The sequence below is a fragment of the Myotis nattereri genome, assembly GCF_964212035.1.
Source record: "Myotis nattereri genome assembly, chromosome: X".
NCBI lineage: Eukaryota > Metazoa > Chordata > Mammalia > Chiroptera > Vespertilionidae > Myotis > Myotis nattereri.
Window position 1 is genome coordinate 152,105,938 of NC_138078.1, and position 25,979 is coordinate 152,131,916.

The following is a 25,979-nucleotide window of genomic DNA, read 5'->3' on the forward strand; positions in this document are numbered from 1 at the left end:
TCTCCCCTGGGGAAGGGCACTGGGCCCTCACATTCCTGCACCAACAGGCCGATCAGGGAGCCCTGGACTCCCAGGCCCTGCCCTGTGGGCCAATGACCCCAGTGGCTCCTGGGAAGTCCTCTGAACTTGGGGAGCAAAAGCCTGCTGAAGCTGGGGGAGGGGCGCCAGAAAAGGCAAAGGGGTTTGGAGGGGATTGAGTGCAGCAACTACAGTGTCAGCCCAAAGCATTTAAGACAGTGGTTCTCAATCTTGGCTGCACGTTAGAATCACCTGGGAATCTTTTTAAAATCCTGATTTCTGGGCCTCATCCTCCGGAAATTCTGTTTCTTTGTGACTCATGTTGTGGTCCCACCCCATCACAAAGAAACAGAATTTCCGGAGGATGAGACCCAGAAATCAGGATTTTAAAAGGATTCCCAGGTGATTCTAATGTGCAGTCAAGGTTGAGAATCTCTTAAATTTTAAGAGATTTCCTATTTAGTGCAGGTGTGCCTGCATTTCTACAGTAACAAAGGGAGAGACCAGAGTTGGCCGAATACAAAGGGGAAAGTTACGTAGAACAGGATTCTGTTCATGATGGGACTTTGGGGAGCTTAGTCGACACATTAGAGTAGTGCCCCTGAAATCCGCAGTCTTTTATTTTTATTATTATTATTGATCGTAGAGAGGAAGGGAGAGGGAGAGAGAGAGAGAGAAACATCAATGATGAGAATCATGGATAGACTGCCTCCTCCACGCCCCCACTGGGGATCCAGCCCACAACCCAGGCCTGTGCCCTGACCGGAATCGAACCCAGGACCCTTCAGTCCACATGTCGACGCTCTATCCACTGAGCCAAAACCACCTGCCTCTCCCTTGCGCACCTTCAAAGAGGAGGCAGGAGAAGTCCGCTGCCCATGTTCCCAGCTCCCCTGGCAGGTGAGGGTTGTCACGTGACTGTTCTGGCAGTGAGATGGAGAAGGACATAGGATTCCCGATTCCGGAATAAGAGATGGGTGAGGAAGCAAAAGGGCCTAGCGGCTAGCAGCGGTTAGGCAAGCTCATTAGTCAACAGAGCCAAATACCAACAGTACAACGATTGAAATTTCTTTGGAGAGCCACATTTTTTAAACTTAAACTATATAGGTAGGTACATTGTTTTTAACTTCATTAGGGTCCTCCTAAGGCTTAGGAAGAGCCACACGCAAGGGGCCAAAGAGCCGCATGTGGCTCGCGAGCCGCAGTTTGCCGACCACGGGCCTAGCCCATTCTTCTTACCTTCCTGATCCCTCCCTTTGCAGGCAGCTTGACGCTGGAAATGGTGAAGCCATCACGGCATGACGAAGCAGCGAGCCCAGAATGAGAAGCCAGCCTAGCAAGGGCCGCAGAGGGGAAGGGACGAACCTAGGTCAGCGATGACAATGCCAAGTAGCTGGTCCAGCCTCAGGCACCATCCACCGCCAGACCCCTTGCTCTGCAGGCAGACGCGCCCTCACTGGCTTCAGCCTCTGTGACTGAACTTCTTCTTTGTGGAAACGAAAACAGAACTAAATTACTGACACCTGATCATTTACACGATGCTTGTTTGTTGGAAGAGTATTGGGTTGTTGGAAGAAACACAGAGAAGAATTATCTTTATTTAAAAGGACTGCGTTCGCGCTCTCCCCTGATTAATAAAAATAAATAAATAAATAAATAAGTAAGTAAATAAATAAATAAAAGGTTAGGCCATTTTATGCCCGGCCGGCATGGCTCAGGAGGTCATGGTTTGATTCCCGGTCAGGGCACATGCCCGGGTTGTGGGCTCAATCCCCGTGGGGGGGCGGGGGGACGTGCAGAAGGCAGTCAATCAATGGTTCTCTCTCATCATTGATGTTTCTATCTCTCCCTTCCTCTCTGAAGTCAATAAAATACACACACACACACACACACACACACATATACATTGAGTAGCCAGATTATTATGACCACCTGATGTTTGTAGGCAAATTAGCTATAATTTTGCGCTGAAGTTGCTAGAGGGCTGGACCATTATAAATAGGAAAGCAGGTTGTTTGCCGTGACAGTAGAAGTGATTTTTTTTCTGAAGATATGGGTAAACAATGCAATTTAACAGCCTTTGAACGTGGGATATATATATATATATAATTTTTAAAGGTTTGGTCATTTTTTTAAAGTTACATTAATCTTTTTTAAAATATATTTTTATTGACTTCAGAGAGGAAGGGAGAAGGAGAGGGAGAAATACTAGCATCAATGATGAGAGAGAATCATGGATTGGCTGCCTCCTGCATGCCCCCTACTGGGGTTTCGAGCCCACAACCCAGGCATGTGCCGTTGACCAGAACCGAACGCAGGACACCCTAGTCTGCAAGCCAATGCTCTATCCACTGAGCCAACCCGGCCAGGGCAGGTTGGGTCATTTTCACTGCAGAAGCAGAGAGGGGCCCCTCTGGCCACAGTGCATGTACAAGTTCTGAGGGCTGTGTGAGCAGATAATTTCTCTGAGACGAAATACCACACTGGGAGCTGAGAGGGCTAGGTTCGGATTAGATGTTCAGCTAAATATGTAATCATGAACTTACAGCTGTGTCCGAATTCATTTCTGCCCGCTGCATCGTTTGTAGGATGCTTTCTTTGAAAGTAACAGACAACTCCACTCAAAATGGCTTAAACAAGAAGGAAATTCGTCTCCTACCATGGGAAAGTGTAGAGATTGATAATGTCATTGAGGACACCTCCACCCTGCAGCCCCTCAGTACCACCTTCATCTTAGGTCTACTACCCTCATGGCTGCAAGATGTCTAATGGATGCTGCATGCCTCTTTATTCAAGCCAGTGTGGTGGTCAGGGCGTGTGGGGGGAGGAGAGAGAGTATTTCCCATTCAACAGAGGGAAAGTCCTGAGCTTTGTGATGATTGGAAGACCTTGAACCAATCAAGACCAGGGAATGCCGAGAGCTGATTAAGTTAGGCCACTATTGTGCCAAAGGGGCTGCATTTATCAGTTTGATGAATCAGGGCCCGCCTCTCCAGGTGAGGTGCTTACAATCCCACCTCAACCGCAGAGCTGCTACCTCCTCATGGTGGAGGGGCAGAATGGCTCTTGGGAGAGCAACCCCCACTCTCCCCACCCCCCACACCTCTGTAAATGACTGAGCTGGACTGGCTGACCTCTAGGGATCTTTCCAGATCTAAACCAGCGGTGATTCTACGAGCAGAGTGCAAGCCTATCTTTGTAGTCATCTTTTTTATTCCATTCCACGTTCCTTTCTTTTATAACTAGAGGCCCGATGCATGAAATTTGTGCAAGGGGCTCCATCCAGAAGGTCGTTGGGCTGTCCGGTCTAATGAGCATATTATGCTTTTATTATTATAGGTTGTCCTTTTCTGCCCCTGCCTACAGGCCTCTGTGGAAAAGAACCCCCAAATGAAGCTCAGGCTGGGGCCCGGGAGAGGACGCGAAGCTGACAGGGGACTTGTGAGGGTCCCTGTGCACTTCAGGGCATAATGGAATGATGCCTTATCCACCAGGCACCAGGTGGCATGCCAACGTGGGGTGAGTGACGTGGATGTGTGGGACCCTCCATGGAGGCGATGTTCCTCAGGCTCTAAAGCTCCCTTCTCTAGAGAATGCCCCAGCCCTTCAGGAAAAGGAAGGAAGCCTTCTCACGCAATTCTATTTTCCTGGTGATTTGCATTTTTAAAAGGTTTAGTACTCACATGGTTAACACGGGGAAATCTCTGAGCGTCTTGAGGGCGTGGTCCAGGGTTTGCACAAAACGTTTCTGAATAGAAAATGGGCTGTGGGTCTCCACTCACCCCACACACTTTGGTAAATACTGTCTTTTCTCTTGCTTCCTTTTTAAATGGCTGCGCTGAGAATGCTACCAGGTGATTGCTAGGAGCTGACTTGTGAACGGATGGGGCACTTCTGCTGTGCAGAGGAACAAAGACTTTTTTATTGGTCATCAACTGAGGCATATACCTGTCTGATGGCGCTGGCTCACGCCGCACATGCTCAGTCGAGCAAAAATGTTCCTAACGAACTCAACCTGGCACAGCGGCACCACCCAGAAGCTCAGTCGCAGGCTGACCCTGTGCACACGCCCTCCAGTTGTATTTTCACCCTGAACTGTAGAGACGGCAGGCTAGGTCCTGGGGGCCTGGGGGAGGGCAATATCCAAGGGGCTTCACGTCGGTGTCCCTGCCTTCCTGGCCTCTCTCTCGGCGGGGACAGGTGCTGGATAGAGATCTGTTGAGTTGGGGCAGCAGCGGGAGGAGCTCTCTCTAGAGATTGCCATTCGTGGTGGCACGCCGTCCTGTACAGTTTGGTCTGCTCTTGACTTATAGGTGGACGGCCCCCCTCCCCCTCCCCCTCCCCAGCCCCGGTTTTCCTGAAAGAATGACAGCGGCACTGAAGGCATCCTCCGCCCGGCACGGTCCGGAGCGACCGCCTCTCCCCTCCCCTCCCCTCCAGCTTTTCCCATTCATCAGGACTCGTTCCCAGCCCAGCCGGGGGCCGGGCTGGCGGGGGTGACAAAGGAACGGGGTGGGTGCGGCCGGGACTCCGAGCCTCCCGCCGCCGACCGCCCCCCACGTGCGTCCGGCCCCGGACCTTTTGTCCCCGGCCCCGCGCGCGCGGCCCGGCTCGGGGGCGGGGGTGACGACCCCGAGCGGCCCCCACCTCAGCGGCGGCCGCCCGCGCGCCCCGAGGGCCCGGCCCCCTCCCCCCCCCACCCCGCCCCGATCCCCGGCGCCCGCCCGATCGCCGTGACGTGTCGGGCGGCGCGCGCATGCGCCGCTCAGCCCCCGGCCCCCTTCCCGCGGCCCGCGCCGCCCGACGGGCGGGAGTGGGCGGGGCCTGCGGGGCCCGAGGCCGCGCGGCCGGAGCGGGAGGCGGGCGGGGGTGCGCCGGGCGGGTGCGCGAGGCCGGCGAGCGGGTCCGCGGCCCCGGCGGCGGAGGGGGAGGAGCCGAAGGCGGCGGCCGCGGCTCCCGCCCGCACGGCCAGCCAGTCCCGCGCCGCCCCCTCCCACTCCCCGGCGGGCGGCGGCGGGCGGAGGCGGAGGAGGGAGCGTCTCTGCCGCCGCCTCCTGGTCCCCGGCGCGGAGCTGCCGCCGCCACCTCCTCCCCGAGCGGCGATCGTCCCTCCGTGGTCCCGCCGCGGCCCCCCCACCCCCGAGCGGCAGAGCCGCCCCGCGCCGCGCCGGAGCCGGCCTCGCCGAGGGAGCGCTCGCGGCCTCGCGGCCCCGCGCGGGGCGGACGGGCGGAGAGCAGATCGCGGCGCCGCGCGGTCCCCGAGGAGCCGCACGCCGGGCAGCGCGGCCCGAGCAGCGCGAGGAGCCGCGGGCGGGCGGGCGGCGCCGGGCCCGGGCCGCCCTCGCTCCCGGCCCCGCCGCCCGCGCCGCGCCGGGGCGGTCGCCCGCAGAGGAAGGCGCCGCAGTCCCCGGGCCTCGCCGCCCCGCTCGAGCGTCCTCAGCACCGAGGGCTCGCGCGTCCCGAGGGGAGGAGGCGATCCCGGGGCCGGGCACTGAGCTCGTGGGCGCCCCCACCCCCGTTTGCGGAGCCCTCCACGCTGCGGCCACTGTCCCCCCCGGACCATGGCCGACGACGACGTGCTGTTCGAGGATGTGTACGAGCTGTGCGAGGTGATCGGCAAGTGAGTGTCCGCGAGGGAGCGGGCGGGTGGGAAAATGCCCGGCGGGGATGCCCGGGGCCGGCCGCACCCGATCCCGCGCCGGGCCCGACCCCTGCCCTGCGGCCCCTCCCCCCGCCCCGGTCCGGCGCACCCCGAGTCTCTCCAGACGGTCCCCGGACCTCCTGCCGGGCGGGGGCTGGGGGGGCTCCCGGCGCTCGGCGGCCCCCGAGCCCAGAACGGCCAGCCCACGAGGCGTGGAGCCGGCTGCCCGCCGCTGTCTGCATGTTCCCCGCCGGCTGCCCGGGGACGTGGCCCGAGCGATTTTGTAGTTGCTCCCCGGGAACAGTTGGGGTTATTGTTACCTGGCGTGTGGACCGGGAACGAAAAGAGCAGCTGGCTGGGATCGGCGAGCGAGAGAGAGAGCGTCCAGGGGTTTTAATTGCGGGGTGTGTGTCTATTGTGCGGGATATTAGATAGATGCCTTTGTGTGCGCCCCATGCACGGATGGCGGGGGGCGGGGGGTCCTTTAAGACCGGGTGCTTTCCGTGGGAGCAAATCCCTCACCTGGTGTCGACCAACGTGGAAAGAGTTGGGGGGTCGGAATGGTGAACGCCTCGTTATGCAATGCCTGGGAAATCAGGGTTCGCGGCTCCCTCGGCTGCCGGGCTGGTGGCGAGCGTGGCAGAGCCGGCCGCTTTGAGTCACCGAGCGAGGCTGGAAGACAGAACTGACAGGGCAGACGCTCATCCTTTCATCCGTGCCGTGTCATGGCACCGGGGCCAGGCAGGGAATCGGGTTCATCCCCGTGTGCTGGAGAATTCAATCTGCCCTTCCTCCTCTAATTGTCCATCCCCTAAATGTGTTTTCACTAGTTTCCTTTTCATTCTTGTCAAACACTCGGCCGAGTGCACGAGCCTGCTAATCTGCCCGGGAGGGAAGCGCTTGGCAATCTGAAGTTCATTTCCTAGTTCCGTGTGTCGTCCGTGGCTTTGGAAGTTGAGGAGATCAGACTGAGGGGCGATTTTTAGCTTCTTCGTGGCTTGCTCCATAGCTCCCACTGGGCCGTTTCACCTCTTGGGAAGTGGGGCTCTGTCGGCTATTGTCAGGTCTGCAGTTGGGAAATGAAAGCGAGACCTTAGGGCAGTTGGCTCTTTGAAGTTGTCCGCAGCGCTGGATTGCCATGTAAGTGTTGATAACTCATCTTTCCCCTTTGCATGTTGAGGGATGACGGCGTTGCCTCACCTGGGGATTGCGGGGAGAGCTTGCTCCACACTTTGCTCAGACTCAGTTGATAAGGCGACATGTTCCTCCTTGCCCTATTGTTTCTTCACGACCGGCCTGGGGATTAGAAGAAGATCCAGATGTGCTCCCACGAAGTGATGGCGGAAGTGCCCTAGAGCCAGCGCTGCCCAAGAGGGAGAGAGGGGAGCCGTGGATGTCATTTTACATGTCAGTTTCCATGTGTGCGTTTTCTGAAAGCCACCTGGAGAAGATAAGCACATAGGTGCCGGGACTTTTAATAAAATATTGTCTTGAGCCCCATAGATGCAAACTACGATCATTTCAACATGTAATCGGGAGAGAAATTATTAATGAGATATTTTACAGCCTTTTCCTTCGTACTCGGTCTGTGAAAGCCAGTGTGTATTTTACACTAACAACATCTCCATGCGGACACTCCGCTACATTTGCAGGGGAAAAATTTGACCTGAATTTAGTTTTCATAAAATTTGCATTTGTGGAAGTAGAGGCACATATCCAAGTTCCAAGCATACCTAAAAGTTTTCCAATAACGGAATCAGCTATCTCTTTGTAAATTTAAATGTAAATGAATCAAAACTAAATAAAATGCAAAATTCAGTTTCTCGGCTGGACTGGCCACATGTTAAGTGCTCAGTAGCCCTGTGTGAACAGCACAATTCTAGAGAGGCAAATGGAAAAAACATACCCCAGTTTCTTCATTTTTAACACCCAGTAGGGGTGTGAATTACGTATTTCCCCAAAGCCCCCAAATGATTGTGTGTGTGTGTGTGTGTGGGTAAATATTGTTTGTTATATCTTAGTTATATTTGGTTTAAATGAGCCAGCCAAGTCATAATTGGAAACTGTGAGGTTACGATGTTATTTATATTGCGATGACGGAATATAGCCATCGTTAAATCAATGCTAGTTACTAGTCCTGATTCCTTAGGGTCTGGGAGAGTGATGGTATCGCTCTTTGGATATGGAAAAAAAGTGGTCAGCACCACATTAGCGCAATCAATATTCTGCTGACTTGTAATTGATAGAATATTCTCAGGAAACACTTCTGGTAGGACTGAATTCATCGCTTCTGTTGCTTCCGCGCTGCATGAGGAGGGAGAGCAAGGTAATTTTGAGGAGGGAGAGTCTCGGGTATTCTGTGACTCCCTTAACTACGGTGCATGTGAAATCTCATTCAGATCCTACAAAATCTGACTTGGTTAGTGCCACTTATGTCATTCCACGCAGTAATGAGTTCAGGGGAACCTTCGTGGAAAGAGTGTAATGCTAGTGTTCCTGTCCTGGGTAAAGGTTGAAGGTTTCTCCCTGAATCATCTCAGCATATATTGATCTGGGACTCGAAATTCACTTGAGATTTTCTTGCGGGAGCCTCGGACAGAATACATTTTAACTTAGAATTTGTTCCACTTTGGATTTAAGCAGAAATGCCTTGACCGTGTTCATTTGCACTGAAAAGCTTTGTGTTGGTCTCTATCCAAGTTCTCTGGGATTGTGATCTTCTTTTATGCCAAATTAGTACAACAAGTCGGTTTTGACCCCCGGGTCTTAATAGGTTTAAATTTTCATGGAGATGCTAGATTGTACTTTTCAAGATCAGCTGACCACCCACTCACTCTCCTACCTCACACTCTCATCCACTCTCTTTAAAGGAATCACGTGCCTGATTCCTTAGGAATATTGAAAAGATGTTACCTCTTTTTTTAAAAAGATTTAAAATATTTCCCATGTTTCTGATTTTTGAAAGTTTTACAAAGGATCCTTTGAATGCCTCTTGTTTCCATAACATTTTCCTACGTAACATCCTTCAACAACTGAAACAGATCTCCAACGATGGGACCTTATCGTAGTCCCAGAACTTTGTCTTAGCAAATTACCGGAAATGGAAGGTGTTATGCAAATATAGGTAACTGGCTAATGTTTTTCATGACCGTCTACTTCAGTGATTCTCAACCTTCCTAATGCCGCGACCCTTTAATACAGATCCTCATGTTGTGGTGACCCCCAATTTCATTTTTACAAATTGAACATAATTAAAGCATAGTGATTAATCACAAAAACAATATGTAATTATAGATGTGTTTTCCGATGGTCTTAGGCGACCCCTGTGAAAGGGTCGTTCGAGCCCCAAAGGGGTCGCGACCCACAGGTTGAGAACCGCTGGGCTACTTCATCTTTGGCAGATTTCTAGTTTTACAGGTAAGTATACCATCGGTGCTATTGCGGGAAGGAAATTGGAAGATGATTCATCCAAATGAAAACATAGACATGACTGCCTTCAGAGGCCAGGAGTTTTCGTGGAAGAGAAGAGTAGCCAGTTGCACCCTGTCTTCATCTCGCGTGGGCTGAATGTGTGCCCGTGGGTTCAGTAACCTGCACCTTCTTACTTCCCTGCTTTGGGAGGACACATGATCAAATGAGGACCCTGCAGCGTGGCCCTGCCTGGGGATGGCATGCTGTGTTTGTGAAGCCGGCTGTATTTGCTTACACCTCAAGAGTTCTCATCATATTTAATTACAGTTATTTATTTATGGCTCTCCCTCCCCAGTTAACAGGGTGCTTCCTGAGGGCAGGGAGCATATCTTTCTCCATTACTTACCCCATCCCTGCAAGGTAACCGTCCTTCATTAGCTATGGAATGAATTGAGCCCTTTTAATAAAATCTCGTTAAAAGACCAGAAGCCTATTTATCAACCTCCCAGCAATTACTGTGGGAAAGGCTGTATTGCTTTAAAGGAGTGGTTCTCCACCTGGCTGCATGTTAGAATCGCCAGGGGAGCTTTTGAGACAGATCCATGGCCCTGTGTCAGAGCAATGAAATCAGGATCCCAGGAATGGGGTCTGGTCACTGATAATTCTGTAAAGCTCTCTAAATGCTTCTAATGAGCGGCTACAATTGACAGGCATTGTTTTGTGTTTGTAATATTTGGGGTCTGGCTTTTAAAAAGTAGAATGAACGTGTGTGGTTTTTTTTGGGGGGGGGAGGGGGGGCAGGGGAGGCACTGAAGCCCAAGGAGGAAACCGTGGATTTTCTTTCCTCTGGGCTGTGATACTGAGATTGTTGTGGAAGAATTTTGTGTGAGCCTGTGTTCGGCTTTGATTTCCTCGGTCTTTCAAGATTCATATAGATTCATGACACTCATCTGATGATAGCATGGTGATGGGTGTTTGGAACAACACAGGACAAGGATTGCTTCAATAACAGTGGATGCGGGCTAGCCACTAGGATGCCTCAATTTCATATTAAGAGAGCTATCAATTTAGTATGGATTGTGTTTGTGCATACCAGTACACAAGAGTATGGTTAAGTTGCTTATATATAGGGTGTCCCCCAAAATGTATACGTGCACTTTGAATGATTATAAAGGCAGTGTTTATTAAAATATATTCCTTTTTCAAAATTGAACTATTAGCTGTTCAAGTATATATCCATTTGGGGGGGGAGGGGGGTGGCACAGACTTTAAAGTCCACACTTGTGGTTCCAATAATGCTCTTTACCAGAGAATTGAGTTAAATGCAGCCTTTATGTAAATACAGGGTTAATAAGATGAAATGTAACTTAGAGAAAAATTCAGCTTTGCTATTTGTACTGATTACTAAGGCGTTCACATATATTGATTGGCCCGCCGATTTGGTTTCCTATTACCATGACAATGGGGGGGGTATTACATTACATTGGAACATCTTTCTGGAAACCTTATTTAGACATTGGAAGTGAACTAGTTTTTAATGTTAAGAAAAGGTCAAGTGTGAGCCTGAAAGAACTAGCAATTGTCCAGACATGAGTAGCTATTCCAGAAAGAAGTGCTCGACCAAGTGACAATCCTATAACAACGTAAAAGAAACACAACCACCACCTGACCTGGTGGCCCAGAGAATCCAGGCGGTGGGGTGACATGGATGTTCCACAGAGGAAAAGCCTGTTACACATAGGGTGGGTCCCTACACACAGCAGGCTTATGGGAAGTCCGTCAGCAGTGTTGATCCTGGTGATGGAATTTGTCTGGGACCATTTGGGATGGAACTCAGTTGTTTCCTGCATTTGCACATCTTTCTCTGAGTCTCATGATGAGACTGCCTGAGGCCTTGGGGTTTCTGGAAGTGTGGTTTACACGTTATCTTCATACAAACTTCCTGTGACTCCTTTACCTTCCATGACTGTGACATACGTCTGCACCCTTGACATATGCAGTTCACTCTCCTCCATTTTCCCCTGGTATCTGCAACAGTGTCACCTGGCAAACTTAAGTTATTTCCTGGATATTTTCCTTAATTGAAAATTCTTTTGCCACCTCCAGTTGTAACTCTACTCAAGAAATTAAAGAAGCAAATCTACCTTACTGTTTGAGGTTGTTCTTGAATTAGCGCATTTTCATAATTGTTTTCACATTTTAGATGTGGCAAAAGCACAGTTCAAAGGGACTTCGACATAAGATTGTTTAAAAAAAAAACATTTTTATAACAATGCCTATTTTGTAACGGGAATTGACATGTATGCCTTCTCATGTTAGGTGTTTTACATGTATTCTCTCCTCTACTTGTACCCGTTTTATAGAAAAACTAGAGGCCCAGTGCACGAAGATTCATGCAAGAATAGGCCTTCCTTCCCCTGGCTGCCAGCACCACCTTCGCTCCGGCTCGGAGCCGCCTTCCGCCCTCTGCCCAGAGGCCCAGAGCGGCTGGGGGCGGGGCGGCACCTGCTGCCCACAGGCTCACCATCTTTGTCGGGTTAATTTGCATACTCACTCCTGATTGACTGTGGTCGTCATGGAGGGACAGTCAATTTACATATTTGTCTATTATGGGTATAGATAACTGAGATTCAGAGATGTGTGAGTAACTTGCCCAAGATCACATGAAATGCCAACTGGTTCTGAAATCCATTGATTTCCTGCTGCGTTGGATTTCCTTATAGGCACATGTCTTCAGAGATTATTTCCTGCAAATTTTAATTGTTTGACTTTCTAGTTTAATTTCTTACCTCTTCAGTAGAGGATCCATACTATTGTTCATTGTTTCATCAATCCCATTTGCCTTTGGTCTTTCTCTTTAAAGACATATCAGCACCTGTCTCCAAACTAGTAAGGCTATGCATTGTTCAGCAACGGCAACACAGAATCGTGGCCATTCATCCCAAATATCATTTGTTTTGGAACTTTCTCTACCCCTTTCATAATCCGAGTTTGTCCTTCCCATTCCCCTGCCTACAGAATAGTGCCTGAATTAGTCCTAACTTGCCAGATCAGAGGTAATGAGGTTTTGGAGGTAGGTGCTTTTTGGGAATGGGGCGGGGTGGTTCTTCCAATATCTATAATAATAAAAGCATAATATGCAAATCGACCAAACAGCCAAACAGCGGAACGACCATCCGGACAAAGCTGGGGCTGTGAGGGCCAAAGGCAGTCAGGGCTGTGAGGGCTGAGCCCCTTGCACGAATTTCGTGCATCTGGCCTCTAGTCCTGGTATAAAAACACCGAAATGGCTCTCTCTGGCTCTGAAAGCCACGTTGAACCACAGCTGCAGAGCTGGGAGCATCTCAGCTGGCCCGCCCCACACACCTAAGTAATCAAGCGACTGAATTGCAACAGTGGCTCTGGGTTCATGCTACAGGTTCAAGGTGCTGTGCGACCTGCTCCGCATTTGTTCTTGCCTAGGGCTCCCCAGTCTCTTGGTATCCCCTCTTCCAACTGAGCAAAAAGTAATTACCTGATGGCTATCGGGGTACTGCAGTAGGCTTGCTCATAGAGCCCAAGTCCGTATGGGAAGAAGCTGACTTGCTGTCCCAGGAAGATTTCATTGCTAAAGCTATTGGACTCTTTTTCTATTACTTTCTCTTTACTGATTAGCTCGTTTTGATGAAATAAATTATAAAAATGACTTAAAAATATAGATGATATGAAGGTAAATGGCAAGTCTCTCTCCATTCTCCCACCATCTGTAGTCCCATTCTCCAGGGGTAACCATTATCCCGTTCTTGCATACCTGTGTAAGGATTGTTTAAAAAATAGAATGGGATCCTATCTGTACACTATACGGAAGTGCTCGTTTTCGATTGGAAAATAGTATATTTGATGACCTTTCCATAACCATCTATATATCTCACTCTGCCTCCTCTTAAACTGCTGCCCACCATTCCATGCTGTGGGTTGGTACTTTTTAAAATTTTTGTTTTAAAATATATTTGTACTGATTTCAGACAGGAAGGGAACAGGAGAGAGAGAAATGAGAGAGAATCATTGATTGGCTGCCACCTGCACGCCCCCAGATGAGGATCGAGCACGCAACCTGGGCATGTGCCTTGACCGACTGGGAATCGAACCCTGACTGGCCTCCTGGTCCACACCGGCCGGGTGGGATTGGTGCTTTGAATTGAGCGCATGCCTGTCTCCAGGTGGGCATTTCTGGAAATGCCTGCCTGAAGTTTGAGAGAAAGATCTGGAATGGCAGTGAATATTTGGGAGTCATCTGTGTGGAAGTGAAACCAGGAAGGAATGAGTTCTTGGGGTTGACTGAGCTGGGGGATTGTGGTTTGGAGTATAACTCACAGAGTTAGAAGAATCACGATAGCTCAGCATCACAGAAAGTGGGGAGGAGCAGTCATGTAAAATGCCAGCACACCCTGACTGAGGACCAAGAAAAGGCTTGTCTATCGAGATAAATGTAATATTTAATATTCAGTTCATGGTGTGACTGAAAAGCAAAGATCTGGCTTCATTTCTATGGATGTTGGGAATATATTGTCTCAACACCAACATATTTCGGGTTTTAAAAAAGGAGTAGATTATTTTCTTCACTATAATTGTGTTGTGTACATTGTCATGGCTGACTTTTAGGTAAAACCATTTAGTTTTCCCAAGATTAGGTTTTTATGACTCCAGAGCTTGGTGCATAACTTTCTTTTTTCTTTCTTTTTGTTTAAACATCTAATTTCAATGAAATAGAAACCTTTAATGATATGACAAAGAGCATTTTAGATGCTTTAAGTTGTTGATATTTGTCAAACCTGGTTATTTTTTTTCATTCTTCCCCATAGGGGACAGAATTCTTCTCGCCTCGGGGTTGTTGGTCCCCATTGAATAAGTGTAGTACTCTCTCCCCCTTTCACATCCTCCCCTCCCTGCCCCCAAGGAAATGTTCATGGACTTTGTGGATATGGATACGTTCACATCCATTCACAATCAGAATTTATGACTTTATTGCACCTAAACCAACTTTTAAAATCTGAGTGCATATTATTTCATTTCAGATCTTGTGTTCTCTTCCTGGGCTGTTGCACGTTCTTCGTTCAGTCTTTTTTATTTCTTTTCATACACTTATTTTCACTTGGAATATTTGCAGGTAGGAGTGATGATTGTCCCCCCCCTCTTTTGGTGTAGTTTAATCATTTCAAGTATAGATTCTGTTGAGTATGGATCAGGCTTTTCATTTTGACCCTGAGTTTAGAGTATTTGGGCAGATTTAATACATGATGAAAGTATTACCCTTGGCCAGTGATGGCAAACCTTTTGAGCTCAGCGTGTCAGCATTTTGAAAAACCCTAACTTAACTCTGGTGCCATGTCACATATAGAAATTTTTTGATATTTGTAACCATAGTAAAATAAAGACTTATATTTTTGATATTTCTTTTGTATATTTAAATGGCATTTAACAAAAATCAACCAAAAAAATGAGTTCGCGTGTCACCTCTAACACGCGTGTCATAGGTTCGCCATCACTGCCCTTGGCCCATATGCAGATTTAATGTTGTTTTAAAACGCTCTCGATGTTACTTGCTTTCAGAGGCCTCTAGGCCTGCTATGATGTGCAGATTACCACTATGCCACTATGGTTTGTAGAATCGGCTTCGTGCTTTTAGGAAACTGCATCGATTTGGGGCCTTTCTGCTTGTCCTTGGTTTGTACCTTCCTCAAATATATGCTTGTAAGTCAGCCCCCTACAATGCGACCTGGTAACCTTTGGGCACAGCGTGGCCATTTTCTCCTTATTTATTGAAAGAACTAGAGGCCCGATGCATGAAGATTTGTGCAAGAATAGGCCTTCCTTCCCCTTGCTGCCAGCACCACCTTTGCTCCGGCCCGTAGCCACCTTCCGTCTTCACGCACTGCCCAGAGGCCCAGAGCAGCTGGGGCAGGGCAGAATGCCCAGAGCTTCCCGGCCCAGCCGCTGCCATCTTTGTCGCATCAGTTTGCATATTCCCTCCTTATTGGCCGTGGGCAACGCTATCTTTGTCGTGCAGTGATGGTCAATTTGCATATTCCATCTTTATTAGATAAGATGGTAGCTCCTTCACAGGCCATTTGCATGGATCTGTAATTGTAAGGCACAGCATAAGTCTTTTTTATTTCTAGAATGTCTCTGAGATACTCAAATTACTTTTGGCAGCTATGTAGCTAAGTTTCAACAATTTCCAAATGTGCACTTTCTCAGCACTTAAAGCACAGGCTCTATTACATAAATGATATGCTGAAATGAACATCCTTTTCTACCCTGTGCATGAAATTGTTGGTGGTGTTTTCATGTATTTGTTCATTTATGCATCCATTTCTAACTGTGTGGCTCTGGGCGAGTTACTTAACCTCCCTGAGCCTGTTTCTTTATCTGTAAAATGAGGGTGATAGTATATATCTTGAAGAGGTGTTGTGAGAATTGAATATAACATGGTCTATATAAAATGTCAAAAGGTGGTTATTTTCATTGCCATTAATATTATTGTTCACCGAATACTTGTTATCTAGCCTCAAGAATTTCTCTGTCAATGGGAAAAGTTGACAAATGGTTCATATCTTATGTAATTAGACCTTAAGTCCTGTTAGGCCAGGTCCATATCTGATTTGTCACCTAGTATCCTCAACATAACTTGGTAACTGACACATGGTAAGTACTCGGGAGTTGTTGAAGGAGTGTGTTAAGTGGGTGATCCACAAACTATGGTCACCTCGTAGAAGGAAGTTGGGGAAATCTTTGCAGAGGATGTGAGGCTGAAATGATTTGTTGGCCTTCTTGAGTAACTCATTTAATGTTTTGAGGCCTGTTTCCTAATTTAGAAAGAGGAGTAGAGGAGTACAGGTAGAGAAAATAAATCTTTCAAAAGTTTTTAAAAAAATGTTTATCCTATTTTGTTTTTTAATTAATAAAACTCATTTTTAGAACAGTTTTAGGTTCACAGCTCCTATATTAGTTTTAGTGACAAAGGCAATAGTATAATAAGTACAAAATTAAAGTTTTCAGGTAAAACTTTAGGAATTCTTTGATTTTTTTTTTTTTTGGTTTTGAAATTCTATGGCTTCGGTGTTCATTATATGTTGGACAAGGTGTTAAAATTTTTATATTTTTCTAACTTAACCTTGGCCACAACCCTTCCTTTTGAGGCAATCACCCCTCCCCATTTTACAGATGAGAAAACTCAGGAAAGGGGCAATAATAAGTGGCAGCATGGGGATTCACACCTGGGAGTATATGTGACCCATCTCAACACCTGCTCTGCGACACTGCTTTACGACACTGTTTTACGACACTTTTATGGCAAGTGGAACTATAAATCTTTGGTCTTGAGTGGCTATCTTTTCCTCTAAGCATCACATCTTCAAAGGCTCATTCATGTTGTAGGTGTGTCAGAACTTCATACTTTTTTAAGACCCAATAGTACGCCAATGTGTGGGTCTATCACATTTGTTGGTAAGTTGGTGGGATATTTGAGTGGTTCTCAACTTTGGCCTATCCTAAATAACCCTGCTCTGCACATTCCTGTACACGTTTTTGCATGGGCATATGTTTTTCTCTTGGGTATATACCTCGGAGTAGAATTGCTTGGTCACATTGTCACTTTTTGAGGAATCCCAGACTGTTTTCCACAGTGGCTGCACCATTTTGTGCTTCCAGCTGCTGTGTATGAGGGTCCAAATGCTTTTAGCCAGGTGAGTTCTATCAGAGTTTGCCTATAGAGTCTGTTCCACGCATAAATGGGACAGCAACTAGAGCAAAGTTATGAGTCATTGGCCCGCTTTTTTTTTTTCAGGATAGAATCCATTTCACTTTTTTTATTTTTTATTTTTATTGATTTTTTACAGAGAGGAAGGGAGAGAGATACAGAGAAACATCGATCAGCTGCCTCCTGCACACCCCCTACTGGGGATGTGCCCGCAACCAAGGTACATGCCCTTGACCGGAATCGAACCTGGGACCCTTCAGTCCGCAGACCGACGCTCCATCCACTGAGCCAAACCGGTTAGGGCGTTGGCCCTCCTTTTATCTCATGGCCCTATTTGTAGTGATTTTCAACAATTTTAGGTATTTAAAAAAAATTTGTTTTATTGATTAAGGTATTACATATGTGTCCTTATCGCCCCATTTCCCCCCCACACACACACACACACTGCCCCACTCATGCCCTCACCCCACCCCCCCAGTGTCTGTGTCCATTGGTTATGCTTATATGCATGCATACAGGTCCTTTGGTTGATCTCTCCCCCCTACCCCCGCCCTGCCCTGCCTTCCCTCTGAGGTTCGATGGTCTGACCAATGCTTCTCTGTCTCTGGGTCTGTTTTTGTTCATCAGTTTATGTCGTTCATTATATTCCACAAATGAGCGAGATCATGTGGTATATTTTTTTAGTATTTTCGAGGAAGACTTGGCAAACTATCCGTAAACATGTTAGGGTTTAGTGGGCCATATAGCATCCATCACAGCTAGTCAACTCTGCCTTTGTAGCAGGTGAGAAAAGCGAGCGTGGCTGTGTCCCAGTAAAACTTTATTTACAAAAGCAGGTGGCAGGACTAGATTTGGCCCGTGGATATAGTTTGCTGATCTTGTAGTTTAAAACTGAAACTGGAGCTTACTGTTTACCCTCGCGGTTGGGATGGTGTTTGGGGTCGGAGTAGCCCTACAGTGAGTAGATTGTTTCTGCAAAATGTAAACACATTGAGACTGGTCCACGGAACTGTTTTCTCTAACAAATAGGAAAGTGCTATACATTTAATATTTTTCTTTCTTTTGAAAAACTGCTTTTGGATTCTCTTTTTTTTTTTTTTCTTTAAATATATTTTATTGATTTTTTACAGAGAGGAAGAGAGAGAGATAGAGAGTCAGGAACATTGATGAGAGAGAAACATCGACCAGCCGCCTCCTGCACATCCCCCACCGGGGATGTGCCCGCAACCCAGGTACATGCCCTTGACCGGAATCGAACCCGGGACCTTTCAGTCCGCAGGCCAATGCTCTATCCACTGAGCCAAACCGGTTTCGGCTGGATTCTCTTTTTGATCCTAGGTTAAAAGGAAGAAAACCATCAAAATTCTTCTAAGTGGACTGGAGGCAGCATGAATGTGGAGTTCCTGAAAACAATTATTCCCTTCATTCTAGCTTATTGCCTGTAGAATGGATGAAAATAGAGCTGAGAACATACTAGAAATGGTCAGAAATGAACTATTATTTTAAATGTTGGCTTTAGTAAAGTTAGGTGGGAAATCATCAACTAAATCTCCATCCCTAATTGGAAAGTTGTGATGTACTATCCATGTCTATCTTATGACTTCAAGAGCCCCTGATAGTGGATTAGGGGTGGTGTGTGTGTGTGTGTGTGTGTGTGTGTGTGTGTGTGTGTGTGAGATCCTATATAATAAAAGGCTAATATGCAAATTGACTGAATGGCGGAACGACCGGTCGCTATGACGTGCACCAACCACCAGGGGACAGACGCTCAATGCAGGAGCTGTCCCCTGGTGGTCAGTGAGCTCCCATAGGGGGAGCGCTGCTCAGCCAGAAGCCGGGCTTGCAGCTGGCGAGTGCAGCGGCAGTGGCCGAAGCCTCTCCTACCTCCACTGCAGCATTAAGAGGACACAGGCTGGGCCGAGGGACCATCCCCTCCCACCTCTGAGTGCATGAATTTCGTGTACCGGGCCTCTAGTATGTAAATAAAACTTCTTCAGATTTCATTTTATGTTTGACATCCATTTTACTCAATATGTTTTGTGGTAGTAGACATAGACTATCTAGAGTGTTTTGTGGCTTTTTAAAAATTGTCATTGCCTATGTACATAGGAAAAAGTATTTTTGGAGGTTCTAGATTTCATAATTTGTTTGTGTCATCCCAGTGAATTCAATAAAAAAGAAAAAAGACTTCTAAATTATAATTATGTTAAAAGAGGGAATTTTATATCACACCTTTTATCTTTGCATTTGGGCATACAACAAGTGAATTACTTGTTCAAAATGTGAAATTTCAAACTGAGACAAGGAAAATCACATAATATAGATTTAGGAGACAGCCATGTACAGGATGTATGAATATTATAGTGTTCTTTTATGTAATTTCCCCCAATTTTTTTATGTCCACATCTTAACAGCAAGCAAAATAAGGTAGAAAGAACCCTGGTTGGGTGGCTCATTTGGAGCATCATCCCATTCACCAAAAGGTTGTGGGTTCAATTCCCAGTCAGGGCACATACCTAGGTTGTGGGTTCATGTAAGGAAGCATGTAAGGGAGGCAACCAATCAATGTTTCTCTGTCCCATCTATGTTTCTCGCTCTCTAAAATCCCTTCATCTCTCTCTAAAATCAATAAAAATAACGTATCCTCAGGTGAGGATTAAGAAAAAAATGAGGTAGAAAGATCTTAAATTTAGAGTCCGTGATAGGATTGGGCACTGAATCTAAATTACCTACATTTACAGAACAGCATTTCATCTGCTAGATCACAGTACATTGCAATGGAGGGAAAGTGATAATGTTGGAATCTATTTAGACCACTTACTTCAATGAAAATTCTTCCCAGATTGGCTTCAGAAAACAGTAAAAGGGACCCTAGGATCAGCCTCGGAAAGAATGATCTATATCAGTGACGGTGAACCTTTTGAGCTCGGCGTGTCAGCATTTTGAAAAACCCTAACTTAACTCTGGTGCCGTGTCACATATAGACATTTTTTGATCTTTGCAACCATAGTAAAACAAAGACTTATATTTTTGATATTTATTTTATATATTTAAATGCCATTTAACAAAGAAACATCAACCAAAAAAATGAGTTCACGTGTCACCTCTGACACACGTGTCATAGGTTCGCCATCACTGGCCTAGGCCTTACTTAGTTTGTTTTCCTCAGTTTTTTTAATCTTGTAAAAGGATAGTAAAGGCTAAATTATCTAACTCATTGGATTCTTACAAACATAAAATGACACAATTCTTCAAAAGGCTTAAACTACCTTATTTGTCTTATTATTTTGATTTTATCAAAATCAGGCACTTCTCCTTAGAAATGGGCTTCATTGAATTTTCTTTGATATTGCAAGAATCATGTACTTTTGTGTTTAAAACTGATTTTCTTTTCTTTTTTTTAAGTATAGTTAATTGATTTTTTACAGAGAGGAAGGGAGAAAGAGAGGGATAGAGAGGTAGAAACATCAATGAGAGAGAAACATTGATCAGCTGCCTCCTGCACACTCCCCACAGCGCCCACAACTAAGGCACATGCCCTTGATGGGAATCGAACCCAGGACCCTCCAGTCTGCAGCCTGATGCTCTATCCACTGAGCCAAACCAGTCAGGGCTTATTTTATTTTCTTGTTTGATTTCTAGTGCTTAATATTCTCAAGTCTTTATAGGACTTAGAACATGCTAGGTGAAAATGTTGAATAAAGAGATTTGGATGGCCGAAACCGGTTTGGCTCAGTGGATAGAGCGTCGGCCTGCAGACTGAAAGGTCCCTGGTTCGATTCCGGTCAAGGGCATGTACCTGGGTCGCGGGCACATCCCCAGTGGGAGATGTGCAGGAGGCAGCTCGATCGATGTTTCTAACTTTCTATCTCTTTCCCTTCCTCTCTGTGAAAAATCAATAAAATATATTTTTTAAAAAAAGAGAGATTTGGATGAATTGTGTGTATTTTACTAAAGAGACAGTGTTTACACTGAAGTCAAAGCAAAGAAAAAATACCCCGACCAGTATGTTTTCCATTGCTTCTCTTTAACTTATTTCATTTTATTTGAGCTTTGAAGTTCAGAACTTACTACAAGTAATAAATTTTTGTTGCCAAAATTTGGCAGCTACTTAAAATGTTGACCTTTCTGTTTAGTAGTAAGGTCGAGAGCAGCGGCTCTCAAAGTCTAGGCCTCAGTCTGACCAGTGGCAGCATCACCTGGGGACTTGTTAGAAATACAGGTTATTGGGGGCCTACCCCAACCCTACAGATCAAAAGCCCTGAGGATGGGGCCCAGAAATCTCTATTTTAACAGCTCTCCAAGGGGTCCTGAGGCACTAAAGGTAGAGAGCCCTGACTTAGAACTCTAGATCAGGGCTTGGTGAAGTTATGGCCCACGAGCCAAATCGGTCCACTGTCTGTTTTTGTCAATGAAGTGTTGTGGGAAGGCTGCCACTCTCATTGTGTAAATATTGTCTGTGGGTGCTTCTACACTACAAGGGCAGAGTTGAGTAGTTCCAGCAGAGACCATATGGCCCACAAAGCCTAAAATATTTACTTTCTGGCTCTTTACACAAAAAGTTTGATGTTTCAATATCTTTACAAAAAAGTTTTCTGATCCTGGCTCAAATGGAAGCTTTGGTGCTGTTTCCTTGCCCATAATCCTGGACTACAAACATCTGAAATCCGTAGATAAACACCTCGTTTTGTCTTTGCATTTGACTCTTCTTTCTACAAACTCCTCTCCCTGATGTCAAACTATTACTCGGTGATTAGAAACTTGTGAATAAGAAGAATAAACTACTGTGCCCTTTCCTTCTATTTGGTAACAGTGATCGCCTGTTTAACAATTCTGTGACATTTCCTCACTAATTCTGCACTGGGGTGCCCTTGGTTGTTCTGTACTACAGAGTGGCGTAACTTAATTATCTATTACTAGAGGCCCAGTGCACAAAATTCGTGCACAGGTAGGATCCCTAGTGGTTGCTGGCTGCCAGCCAGGGCCTTCCTTTCTTCCGCGCTGCCCCCTGGTGGTCAGTGCACATCATAGCGAGTGATTGAATTCCTGGTTGGTCAAACTCCTGAGGGGACACTTTGCCCATTAGGCTTTTATATATATTAATAGTCTTCATGTCTCCCAATTCTTGCTGCCATTTTACTTCCACAACAGAAAGCCCACCTTGGGACTGCTAAGTTAGGAATTCATGGGAGCTGTTTGCTGTACTTCCAGCCATTGAAATGGTGCCATTTCATCTGGAAAATTTTTATCCTTGGCCTGGAATGCTGTGGCCACTGTACTTCACAACAGTGTTTGTGAGCACATAGATACCAAATATTGTGGGTAATCTTAGAATGTTTTCTAGACAAAGTTTTGTTTGCCTTCCCATAATCAAGAATTACCATGTCTATCCTTAGTTGGAATATGATAATGTCCTCTTGATATTCTTTTGTACTTGACTTTCAGTCAAGGTGACTGGTGGCCAGTGTCATGTAAAATACAAGAACTGAATTTTGACATTGTCCTCATTGGTACACTTGGAATCTTTCTCTCTACCCACACCACTGAAGAAAGTGTAATAGCTCTGGGCGGGGGGGGGGGGGGCCTCTCACAGTCTCCATTCGTTTTGCAAGACCAGGCAAAGTGTTGTTTTTGCAGCTGGTTGTACACAACTGATGTTTTTCGTTAAGAAACATGACTTGGCCAAATTATAATGAGCTATATTACTGGCGAGTTTGTCTGGGCCATGATTTCTTTCTGTAAGTTCCAGTTGAATACTTTGGTAGGGGATGCTGGGCAAGACACAGGAAATAGTGAGATTGAACTGGACATGATCGAGGTAGATCTTCCATTTAGGCTTTCCCAGCACCTTAATGCATGCCTTTGCCCTGCTTACTCATTGCGGAGGCGAGGTACCGTGAGAGAGGGTCAGGCAAAGGTCAGCCCGCAGAGTGTGGGCACTTAGGTTTGTTGCCAAAAGCAGCCCATCTACAGGAGAATTTGAGCTTTCCTGTTGTGTACAATATAGTGTGGAAACGCTGTGCTGTTAAAATTAAATTGTTATTTATAGCGATGAATAAAATGTGAACTCTATAAAAGAGAACCGTGTTCTGCAGCCGTATTGTCCTAGTCAACACAATAGCCGCCCACACGAATCAGCTGAACAACCTCATCATTTCTGTGTCATCTACCTGAATGAGGGGTCAGAGGTGGGCGGGGAGGGAAGCTGGGAATCAGGCCGCACTTCAGGCACGAGGAGAGAAATGCTCCGGTAACTCTGGCTGTGCTGTCCTCCCCCGTGTGCACAGGGGCTGGGACAGCCCCGCGGAGCTGGAGGGGAGCTTGGATGCCCCTGGCGCCTTGGCAGTGGGCCATGCTCAGGAGCTGGGTGCGACTTCCCCAAAAGAAACTGCTGTAGACGAGTTCTGCCAAATGTCGGTTTTGAGCCATTTAAAAGGCAATAATGTTCATACTCAGAATTCCTTAGTAGGCACAGAGTGTCATTTAAGGGTACTTATGCTGCAGGGATAAGGTTCATTATGAAATAGACACTGCAGCAAGGCCTCCGTGTGACATAAACTTATTGGAGCTTGTGTATTTTTAAAACCATATATATGTGTGTCTGTATATATAATATATCTTTAATATATAATGCATCTTGATATTTTAAGCTTCATTGGGTCAAGGTTCATGGCTGTCATAGTCATTGCTGTATCTCTACACCTAGGACAGCATCTGGCACGCAGTCAAGCTCATTATTTAGTTGCTAAACCAGTTCAAAGGAGAGGAAGTACCTGAACACATTAGAAAAGATAAAATCTGGCCCATAATGCACAAATGAGTTCAAATTTTCATATAGTGGTAATAGTTTGCCGTTTCAGAAATCATCTAATTGTCATCATGTCCCTTTGAGATAGGTTAATAGATACAGAATTGTACAGTGTATGCTGAACATAATGGTGGGACCCTGAATAACACTTAGCTTCTCTAGTTGAGATCTGTAAGATCATTGCTACAATTAAACTACACGAAGAAAAGAAATTTCTAAGGTTAAAATGGAATGGAGATTTTGATAATGAATAAAATTACTAATACTTGCTTACCTGATCCATCTAAAACTGCTTCCTCATTTGTAAAATAAGCGAAATAAGCCAGTCAGAGAAAGACAAGTATCACATGGTCTCACTTATATGTAAAATCTAATGAACAAAATAGACCCAGAGACGGAAGGGAGGAGGGTGGGAAGAGATTAACCAGGGAATTTATATTCATACTAGAGGCCCGGTGCATGAATTCATGCACAGGTGGGGTCCCTCGGCCTGGCTGGCAATTGGGGCCAATTGTGGCCATCTCACCCAGTCCCGATCGGGGCCAGCCGGCCAGGGGAAGGGACCATGGGAGGTTGGCTGGCCATGGGAGGTTGGCTGTGGGATCTCACTGACCACCAGGGGGCAGCTCCTGCATTGAGCATCTGCCCCCTGGTGGTCAGTGCGCATCATAGCTACCCGCCAGTCATAACGGTCGCTTAGGCTTTTATATATATAGACTAGAGGCCTGGTGCACAAAAATTTGTGCACTCGGAGGGGGAGAGGGGTCCCTCAGCCCGGCCCGTGCCCTCGCTCAGTCTGGGACCCCTCGGGAGATAACGCCCTGCTGGCTTAGGCCTGCTCCCGGATGGCAGAGGGCAGGCCCAATCCCTAGGTGCAGCCCCTGGTTGGGCTCAGAGGAGGGCCGATTGGGGAATTGGGGCGCCGCCCTGTCATGCACAGAGCAGGGCGGATTGGGAGGTTGTGATGCCACCCTCAGTCATGCTCAGGGTAGGGCTGATTGGGGGGTTGGGGCACCGCCCCCTGTCACACTCAAGGCAGGGTTGATGGGGAGGTTGCGGTGCCACCCCCTGTCACGCACAGAGCAGGGCCCATCAGGGGGTTGGGGCACTGCCCCCTGTCACGCACAGAGTAGGGCCCATCAGGGGGGTTGGGGCACCGCCCTCTATCACCCACAGAGCAGGGCTCATCAAGGGGTTGGGGAGCTCCCCCCTGTCACGCACAGAGCAGAGCCGATCATGTGGTTGAGGAGCTCCCCCCTGTCATGCACAGAGTAGGGCCGATAGGGGAGTTGGGGCACCGCCCCCTGTCACACACAGAGCAGGGCCCGTGGGGGGGGGCGTTGGGGCGCCGCCCTCTATCACCCACAGAGCAGGGCGGATCAGGGGGTTGGGCGCCGCCACTGTCACACTCAGGGCAGGGCTGATGGGGAGGTTATGGCTCTACCCCATCACACACAGAGCAGGGCCCATGGGGTGGGGGTTGGGGCGCCGCCCTCTATCACCCACAGAGCAGGGCCGATCAGGGGGTTGGGGCCCCGCCCCCTGTCACACACAGAGCCGCAGGGCAATCAGGGGGTTTGGGTGCTGCCCCCTGTCACACTGATCCCGGTGCTGGGAAGCCTCTCAAAGCTCCACTGATCCCGGTGCTGGGAGGCATATTACCCTTTTACTATATAGGGTAGAGGCCCGGTGCATGGGTGGGGGCCGGCTGGTTTGCCCTGAAGGGTGTCCTGGATCAGGGTGAGGGTCCCTACTGGGGTGCCTGGCCAGCCTGGGTGAGGGGATGATGGCTGTTTGCAGCTGGTTACACACCCTTCAGGGTGGGGGTCCCCACTGGGGTGCCTGGCCAGTCTGGGTGAGGGGCTGAGGGCTGTTTTCAGGCTGGTGGGTGACTGAAGCTCCCAACCACTCCTTTTTTTTTTCTTTTTTATTCTGGGCCAGCTTTAGCTCTGAGGCTTGGCTCCAGCTCTGAGGCCTCTGCTGCTGAAAGCAGGTTTCTGGCCTTTGTTTACCTTCTGTATTTGAAACAATGTTGCGATCCTGCTGGCTGAAGCCTGGCGGACTAAAGTAGGTTTCTGGGGTTTTGTTTAGCTTCTATATTTGTAACATATTTGCTTAGAGTTGCAGCTCAGAGGCCTGCAGCGGCAGGCGGGGAACGTTGGAGTCCTCCGTCACTGAAGCAAGCAAGCCTCATGTTAGTTTCAAGCTGCCTGGCTGCTGGCTGCCATCTTGGCTGGCAGTTAATTTGCATATTGCCCTGATTAGCCAATGGGAAGGGTAGCGGTTGTATGCTAATTACCATGTTTCTCTTTTATTAGATAGGATATGCATAGCCCATGGACACAGACAAAATAGTGCAGTGA

General features: G+C 47.5%; 1 protein-coding gene across 8 annotated transcripts in view; it reads left to right on the top strand.

The window, feature by feature from the left end:
* Positions 1-5,446: 5,446 nt before the first annotated feature.
* The window catches only part of CASK (calcium/calmodulin dependent serine protein kinase), a gene marked incomplete at its 5' end in the record, with an annotated part of 281,999 nt that continues 261,466 nt past the window's right edge, over positions 5,447-25,979 (top strand). For 5 of the 8 annotated variants that reach the window (XM_081081814.1, XM_081081815.1, XM_081081816.1 and 2 more), the window contains one exon: positions 5,580-5,638. In XM_081081814.1, the coding sequence (XP_080937940.1) occupies positions 5,580-5,638 (59 nt within the window). Of the gene's footprint in view, positions 5,639-25,979 lie in introns of all 8 variants that reach the window. The other 3 variants (XM_081081818.1, XM_081081820.1, XM_081081821.1) reach the window with 1 other exon arrangement.